Source organism: Lissotriton helveticus, chromosome 2_1 (genome assembly GCF_964261635.1).
Source record: "Lissotriton helveticus chromosome 2_1, aLisHel1.1, whole genome shotgun sequence".
Lineage (NCBI taxonomy): Eukaryota > Metazoa > Chordata > Amphibia > Caudata > Salamandridae > Lissotriton > Lissotriton helveticus.
In genome coordinates, this window is record NC_136059.1 from 1,506,470,299 (window position 1) to 1,506,479,802 (window position 9,504).

General features: G+C 44.9%; 1 protein-coding gene across 1 annotated transcript in view; it reads right to left on the minus strand.

The window, feature by feature from the left end:
• JCHAIN (joining chain of multimeric IgA and IgM) overlaps positions 1 to 9,302 on the minus strand; it is a 123,405-nt gene extending 114,103 nt beyond the window's left edge. The window contains exon 1 of the mRNA XM_078676396.1: positions 8,996 to 9,302. Coding sequence (XP_078532522.1) covers positions 8,996 to 9,062 — 67 coding nt within the window. The 5' untranslated portion in view covers positions 9,063 to 9,302. The remainder of the gene's footprint in view (positions 1 to 8,995) is intronic.
• Between the last annotated feature and the right edge of the window lie 202 nt (positions 9,303 to 9,504).

The window sequence follows — 9,504 nt, forward strand, 5'->3', positions numbered from 1 at the left end:
TGAACGGAATTACACCAAACTTGGCAAAATGGTACATCAAACCTAAGAGGTCAGGAAGGATCTACTATGCCCCCTTATGGTCATTTCCCCCTTCGCTTTGGCCTCCTCTTGTCTCTCAATCCTACCGAGAGACAAGATGGCGGCCGCTACGGACTGTTTGGAATGTTGACAGACGCCGGAGAACCAATCAGCTTCGCAAAGCTCCGTAACGCGAAAAGTACGCGAAGCGGAGCGCTGTTACAGATATATATCTTTTTTTGAACGTTAATTTCTCAAAATCCACTGGAGCACATATATTGAGACCTAGCAAAGGCACATCGGGCTACCAGTCCCTAATATTTTGCCAAGTTTCGTGCAAATCCATTCAGCCGTTCGATTATTATTATTTTTATTTTTTTTGCCCCGCGGGGCCCTTTTAAAACCTCCACATCAAACGTAGGGGGTCAGCGAGGATCTACTATTCCCCCTTATGGTCATTTGCCCCTTCGCTTTGGCCTCCTCTTGTCTCTCGATCCTACCGAGAGACAAGATGGCGGCCGCTACGGACTGTTTGGAATGTTGACAGACGCCGGAGAACCAATCAGCTTCGCTTCACAAAGCTCCGTTGCGCGAAAAGTACGCATCCTGGAGCGCTGCCCGGTCCGCTGTTACAGATATATATCTTTTTTAAACGTTAATTTCTCAAAATCCACTATAGCACATATATTGAGACCTACAAAAGGCACATCGGGCTACCAGTCCCTACAATTTTGCCAAGTTTCGTGCAAATCCATTCAGCCGTTCGGGCTAAAAGTGAGGCCAACCGCCCTATGGAAAACTCAATGTTAAAAACACGTTTTGGGACCCCCCTTTTTTCTCAGCCCCCCCTTGACGAACCCCCCCCAAATTTTCAAGGGCTGCTCAGAAACAAAATGTGCCATTTTCCTGAAAATTTCAGCCAATTCCGTCCACAAACGCCAAAGTTATTAGACATAGAATTTTCAAAAATCCCATAGAGAAAAAATCCTAACTATATATACCTACTGGCGACCGCCAGTAGGTAATATATATATATATATATATATATATATATATATATATATATATATATATATATATATATATTGGGCCTCAATACCTGAAGCAACACCTGACCTGGTATGCGCCCGTCAGAAATGTAAGATCGTCACTGAGCAAACTCTTACAGACCCCCAGATTCAAGAAAGCTCCCCGGGGCGGATGAAGTTTTATCCTGGGGACAGTTAAAACATGGAATTCGCTCCCGGCTGACAAAAAAACAGCCAACACTGCTATCCTTTAGAAAATCACTAAAAACATGGCTCTTTAGCAACTATAATTTGCTCCCATTCTCTATCTGGGAACCTACCCTGCCCCTCGGGTCTAATGCATAGACGCTCTTGGGCATTTGTGTGCTATATATATTTTCCAATCAATCAATCAAATCAAATGTATAAATTGACACCATATTTTTAGAAGTTTGGTTACACTGCAAATAACAAAAGTTAATGTTACCCAATGAAACTCTCTCATTTTAGAGACCTTGGCATGATGAAAGGCCAAGATGGCCGTGCCAGCTTTCAAACCTCTGACCTGCAAGTTTCACATAAATGTGTTTATGAGTTATGTTCACTTACCGTTCTAAATTATGATATCAGATTCTAATAAATCAATCACACATTTATAGAGCGCAGCAAATCACCAGTGAGGGTCTCATTGTGCTGAATTAGATTAATGTAAATATAATCCCCAAAGCATCAATTTAAGGATGCATTGAAACCATTCTGCTCATACAGTTGTATCATTCTTCCATCAAAAGTAGACAGAGAGACCTTAAGTGGTCTTCAGCTAGCCTTATCCTGTTTATATGAATGTTGGCCCATATTTCTGTCACTGCCACTTCTACTGGGATGTTCAGCGCATTCACTATTCATTCTGTCTCCTATTCGGATCTCTATATGTAGGAAAATCTTTAAAAACCCTCTCTTCCTCTCTTTGTAGTAGTGAGTCACAAAAAACATTTGCAAAGTGTGCAAAAAATATATTTGGAAATATATAATCTCATCACCGAATCATAACTGTTGGAAATCTCCATTGTTAAAATGTAATTTCCTCCTACCAAATGAAGTTAGGAGTAAGGGGCTTTCTCGGATGGGAACAAGGAAGAAACCCCCTTAATAATTGGGATGCCAGGGGCAATCTTAAGAGAAAAATATCTTCCCTGTCCAGAAAAAGCTTACATGAGCTATAGCACATCTGCGTCAAAGTTGCATATGCAGAATTCTCATACCTGTTGGAAAATCTACTTCATACATTTTACATACCGGAGCACTCCAAGAAACCTACCTGTGTTAAAGATTTTCTTGAGTGCATCTGATATTGTTTGTGAATCCCTAAAAAGTCAGAAACCTGCTCCAAATATAGAAATAATGCACATATTTCCAACTTTTAATCCTAGGGCCCGATTTACAGTTTGGTGGACAGAGTAAAGGCAGCCAGAGTGGGGAGGAATTGATGCCAGCCACCCTGCTTTTACTCCACCCCCATCCCCCTCCCCCCCCCCCCGATTTAGAGTACACCTATGCCCTGCAGTGATGTCTATGGGTTTGTATGATCTTATGAAAACAAAAACTCCTTCTCCTGAGTTTGGCAACTGGCTAGTAATGTTAAATTCCCATGTGGGGATTTACATCAGTAGGGAGGGGGGGGGCCTAAATTGTTGCCTAGGTTACCAAATTTACACCTTGGTATGTATCAGACCAAAAATTAGCATGAAAATATTGCAAACACAAAAATTAAAAGTTTCGTTCATTTTATTTTAAAACAATATTAAAAATTATGATAACACATTATTACAACAAAACAATTTTATGCACATTCAGCTTTTCTGTTAGCCAGCTATATTTAAAAACTCGAATTTTTTATATAAAAAATGCTGTTAAGTGCGGTTATACAGGTCTAGAGAAGGAAATATATACCTGGATATAATTTAAATGAACAAGTCCTGAAGAAGGTGCGAGATTACTCGAGGCACCGAAACGGCGCGTCGACAGTTTGTTCTTTATGTTTAACAAATAGACAGTTTGTTCCTTATTTTTAATAAATATGATGTATATGTAGACCTGTATAACCACACTTAACAGCATTTTTTTATATAAATAATTCGAGGTTTTAAATATAGCTGGCTAACAGCAAAGTTGAATGTGCATAAAATTGTTTTGTTGTAATAATGTGTTATCATAATTTTTAATATTGTTTTAAAATAAAATGAACAAAACTTTTAATTTTTGTGTTTGCAATATTTTAATGCTAATTTTTGGTCTGATACATACCAAGGTGTAAATTTGGTAACCTACGCAACAATTTAGTCCCCCCCCTCCCTACTGATGTAAATCCCCACATGGGAATTTAACATTACTAGCCAGTTGCCAAACTCAGGAGAAGGAGTTTTTGTTTTCATAAGATTGTTGACCCAATCCTTTTCCTGTCAAAAGGGTAGCTCCCTCTCTAACATTGATATGGGTTTGTATGAACCACTGCCACGGCGGATCATGCAAAGCCATTCAAATGTTTGGTTTGTGTCCTTCTCTGATAATGGATGCGTACACCACATTTTGTAAACTTTTTTCTTTTCCAGAAAAACACCCAAAGTGAGAGTTTAATTTTGGAAAAGTAAACACTAATGGCCTCAACACCATGGGAGTTTTCTCCCATGGTATGGAGGTCAATTTTTAAAAAAATGTCACTGTCCCTAAACACCAGAATATTCCTGGCGGTGAAAGACAGTAAAAAAAAGCTATCCAACTATCCATTCTAAAGAGGGGTGGATGGCAGTGGTTGCTCGTCAGATAAGGTGGAGGAGCACCGCACCACTACACCTTTCAGCATTGCAATATAGGAAAAATAAAATGATAATAACACAAGGTTATTATCATTTTATTTTTCTGTGCTGAGGCAGTTTTGCAGGGTGGAGTGGAGCTAAGCTGGGCAGGGCAGGGGGAGGAGTGGTGGCACTCTGTAAGTGCCTAGGAATGGTTGGCAGGCTGTCTTGGGCCGGCCAAACAGTCATGCGCACTTTGCAAGTTCTCCATCTCAGCTGTATTACAGCCTGGGTGGAGAACATGGCCAGGCTCCCATTCCCTGTTTGAGCACCAAACTACAGCGTTCAGACCACTTACAGCGCTGCATTGCAGCTGTGTGATTGGCTTTAAGGAGCCTGGGTGCTTCCTGCTTCCTGTTTGCACAGAAGCCAGGAAGAGGGCGGGGGAGAGAAAGCAGCCAGCCATGCGGCCTGCCGGCCAGCTGGCAAATGAATTATCTTTTTTTTAACGCCCCTCCCCGCCCCATTACAGCTTCTCAGGAGCAGCCGCCACTGGTGGATGGTCATAACTCCAATGGCATGTTATCCCTCGGGACACTTGAGGATGATTTATACCAACAGGTACATTTTACTCCATCTGCATATACCTGGCAGGCCAACCAACTCAAAATTGTGACGAGACTTTGGCAGACAGTGAACTCCGCTGCTGCTACAATGGAGTATCAGGTCTGCCAAACTCTGAAAGAGTCCCCTAGTGTTTTGTGATTCATGCACTTAATTATCATAAACAATTTAGACATCTACACCATATTCCTCCAATCCCTTTCTGTGGCATGATCTAGAACATGTTTTTTGAAATTAGTCTAGCCTAAATCCCGGTCACACATTTCTTCAATGGGCTAGTGTATGCTTATCATAGATGTATGACGGAATCACACATGCAATTAGCACGCATGCCTGATCATGTTTACAATACAACACATGCGTCATTACCACACATGCATTTACCATAAAACTTTTTACAACGTATATGCCTTTACCACACATGCCTTTAACAAGAAAATTTTGTTGCAAAGGCATGGTTGGTAAGGGCATATAGCTGGTCAAAATTTGGCATGCATGGTAAAGGCTCATGCTTGGTAATGACATGCGTGCAGTAGCAGAATCAGCCGTCTAGTTTTAAAGTATATATCCACATGTGATTCGCTGACAGAGGGAAATAGACATTGTGAACTGACCTGCATCTACTGACGGAATACCAGGACAGAGATGCCAGAACCGGAGAAAGAGAACCAGAGAGAGAGAGAGAGAACCTGAACCAGGACAGAGAGTACCAAATTGGTCCCAGAACTTGAAGAGAGGGGTTCCACAAGCGTGCCAGAAAGGTAGCAAGAGGCAGAGTTGTGTAGAACGCTGTGTGTTGCCACACGGGAAACATCCTTTACGATGCAACGTTTACCATGCAGTGCCTTTACAACGCAGGTTTTCCAACGCAAGTCATTACAACGAATTGCGCTAGGGGGCACTCTAGGATAGGTAATAGTTTATTTTACTATTCAACACCTTCCCTACTATCCACGGGGACTGGAGTTGGACTAGTAAAGTAAACTATTCACTATCCAGCACACCCCAACGCAAGTCATTGTAACGACTTGCGTTGAAAAACCTGCGTTGTTAAAGCATGCGTGGTAAAAGCATGCGTTGTAACAACGTACATCCTTGCCACATATATGCCTTTACTTGGCTCTGAGCTCTAAAACTGCCCCCTGTCACAGTCCCCTGCCCGGCCCTGAACCCTCAAACTGCTGCTTTTCTTGGCCCTGAGACAAAAACTGCCTCCTGCTGAAGTCCCCTGCCCAGCCTTGAACCCTACAACCACCTCTTTTCCTGAGCTCTAAAACTGCCCCCTGCTGGCCCTGAACCCTAAACCAGTCATAACCACGCATCCTTTACTACAAATATGCCCTTAACATGCAGGCCTGATTTCATAGTAAAGGCATGCATGGTAAAGGCATATTCGTGGTAAATGATTTGTGGCAACAAACGTGTGGTAAAGCCATGTTGTAAAGGATGGGTGCTAATGGTCATGGGTGGTTATGACCGTGTTGTAACGGCTGTTTCCCGCTTATCATTGAATCCTTGATTTGGGTAACAGTGATCTTAATCACTTCATAGTCACAGATCTTACTCTGTAGGTAGGAGGGCAGATACCTCAGATTTGCCAAGACATCCCAGATTTTGGAGGCCTGCCCCAGCTATTTTCTGTAGGCCAGATACATGTTATGGTGTTTTTTAAGAGATCTATAAGTAGGCCGCTGCACTGGAATTAAAAAGTGTTTTTTCCTCTGTCCTCACTCTTTCTCTTGACCATCATGGCACCACAAGGCAAGAATCTCAAGAAAAGAGCTGAAAGGTGACCTCACCTTAACTCACCAGTGCCTTTGCCTTGTGACACCAAGTAGCCTTCTCTACAACCTGCCCCTTCTGCTTTAACACTGCCCTCCCTGTCCCCTGCCACTTCTCACCCAATGCCGTGTTTGCTCTCTGCCCCTTCTCCTCACACACATCTGCACTCTGCCTTGTCTGCTCATACACTGACCTCCCTTCTCTTCTGCTCATACTGTCCCACAGCTCACCCTGTCTTTCCTCCTCACACACTGCCCAGTCTTCACTGGCTTCTCTGCACACGAACTACCTCCTCTGCACCCTGCTGCTTCAGCTCTCCCTCTTGCCTCTGCTCCTGTCCCACCGCATGCACTCTGCCTTCTCTGCACTCTACGACTTATGCTCACCCACTGCCCGCTCTGCTCAGTGCCCCCCCGTACATGTGCACTGCCGTCTGTACCCCTTGTCCGTTCTGCTCCCCCATAGCCCGCTCTGCTCAGTGCCCCCCCCGTACATGTGCACTGCCGTCTGTACCCCTTGTCCGTTCTGCTCCCCATAGCCCGCTCTGCTCAGTGCCCCCCCGTACATGTGCACTGCCGTCTGTACCCCTTGTCCGTTCTGCTCCCCCATAGCCCGCTCTGCTCAGTGCCCCCCCCCGTACATGTGCACTGCCGTCTGTACCCCTTGTCCGTTCTGCTCACCCACTGCCCTCTCTGCTCAGTGCCCCCTGTACATGTGCGCTGCCCTCTGTACCCCTTGTCCGTTCTGCTCACCCACTGCCCTCTCTGCTCAGTGCCCCCTGTACATGTGCGCTGCCCTCTGTACCCCTTGTCCGTTCTGCTCACCCACTGCCCTCTCTGCTCAGTGCCCCCTGTACATGTGCGCTGCCCTCTGTACCCCTTGTCCGTTCTGCTCTCACGCTGCTCTCTCTGCACAGCCGCTGTCCAAATACAGCTGTTTGTGCTCCCTGTTCCTCTGCTCCTACATTGGCCTCCCTGCTGTCTGCATCCTACGCAGACCGACAGCCTTCTATGCTCACTAACCCTTTGCTCCACAGTGCCCCTTCACCCAGGGTCAATCGGCGGATACACGGCCTACACCTCTCTGATTCCCGGCACTTCAGCCTGCACTCTGCCCAGTAAACGTGGGGAACCTCAGGTGAAATATTGCTGGGGTCCAAGCGCCGGTGCCCCACAGAACGTGTTGCCGATCTGCAGACAAGTGGAGATTTTTTTTTTTAAGTGATGTCTGGAGCCAGGGCTGAACTTTGCTCAGATTTCGCCCTGGGTAAAACCAAGTTCGGCACCCTTCATAATCCACTTCCCCTCTCCTTCCACTTGGACTTGCTAAGCGCTATGCATGACAGGAAATATAGTTGAGAGTGGCTGAGGGTATAGAAGGGGCCGGGGTCGCTGTGTTGTGACAGAGAGTAAGGGAAGATTTACTTTCTTCAACCTCCACTACAAATGAAATGATAGGGTTGCCGCTTGGCTTTTTTTTTTACAAGCATGACCTTTATTTTATAGCCGCCTCACACACAAATTCGAAAAAATATCTAAAGCCGGTATTTTTCCCCCTCTAACGCTACGTACTTCAAACAGGAAAAATAAGAAAATACTTTAAAAATGCTCTAGATCTGGATTAACGATCCCTGACTGCTAAGTAAACAAAAAGAGAAAAGTCATGATTCAAATGAATACATATGATTTTATATGGCGTTCTGTTTAAGTATCACGTTCAGGCCTTTGCAGACTCTTAAAACATGAACAAATGGCTATTATGTTTCTTTTGAAAATGTGGCAACCTGAGCAACTGACCCTATGTCTTTCCTCCTCTTCGCCTCGATCCTTCTCTGATGTCAGGGTTTAGTTCATTTGGTGGGTGCTCATAGGTCAGGTCATGCTGATCACCTCGCCACAGTCACCAGACCTGAACACATTTCCACCTCCTCCGCTCACCTGACTGCTCTGCCGCACACAAGCTCAAATGGAGCTAAACAGAAAGTGGGAGGTGGGAGCCCTGAGGAGAGGGTGGGGGAAGGAAGATGGAGACAAGAATAGGTTTCCACAAGGCCGATTTTTTTTTTTTTACTGGGATGAGCAATATTTTTATTTCCTGCCAGTACAAAAATTAAGAAAAATCACCTTAATCCAGTATTTTCCCTCTTATCAGCGCATACTTAAAGCAGCAAACGAGAACTAATGTTAAATTATGTTCTAAGACTCCCTTATTGGTCAGTGACTGATAGTTAAATTAAACAATGGCAGAAACCCTGTGTTGAAAGTGAACACGGCGGATTGTATATAAAGTCCTTTTAAGTATCAGCCACGGGCCCTTCCAGAAACTTAAAACATGAGCAAACGACCAGAATTTTTCTCTGGGAAATGTGGCATCCCTAGGCAAGGAAAGGAACGTGCAGGAAGGAAATGAGGGGCTGTAGTGAAAGATCGGGTGCTGGCAGCCCGAAAAAAAGGGGGGCGGGGGTGTTTAAAAGTAGTTTGCTAATAACGCACAGAGGCTAGACTCACTGGCCTTGGGCCCAACTTAGTCAAAAGTCGGCCCCACCTGGAGCAGCAGAGCAGGTTTGTGTTTTCCTTCGGTATTACCAGTGCTTAATTTGAGCCGGTGGTTTCTGGTGCTAACACCCGCACCTAATGTCTACAACGCTTGTGACAGTGTGCCACAGGTTGGCGATGTCTGGCTAAATTTAGAGATGATCACAATAACAGTTAATTATCATTTCATAATTCATTAAAAATGACTATTACCTTCCATCTCCCATGTCACACTTACCTGATACAAAAGCAGCTCCAAGGGAAAGAGCCAACAGAGCCCAGAGCACAGACCCCTGCCTCACCATGCTGCGTCACTCCGTTCCTACAAACACCTCTGGTCCGAAGCGGCGATGCTGGCGTCTCTAGAGCCCAGGACAGTGAAATGAGGTGCGTGAGTCCTGACACTGCAACTCGGTGTGAGGGGTGGGGGTGTGGGTCGAATTCAAAGGCTGTGGCAGCCCTGAAACCAGCGGGGGATCCTGGGGTCGGCATCCGTTGGCACGAGATTGATACTTCTCTGTGAAACCAGATGTGGTTTCTTCGGTGCTAGTCCAGGTGCAGCGCCTACATAGATTGCACCAGTGCAGATAACTCTGCAGAATTCTTTGCACTGGCCAGCCAGTGTAAGAACACATTTTGCATCAACTGTCAGGTGCAAAATGTTGTTTTTTGTAAGGTCAATAAATGGAAATGTTTTGGCACTGACTGGAAATGACATTGCAAAATTGTCCAGCACCTGTACGTTAT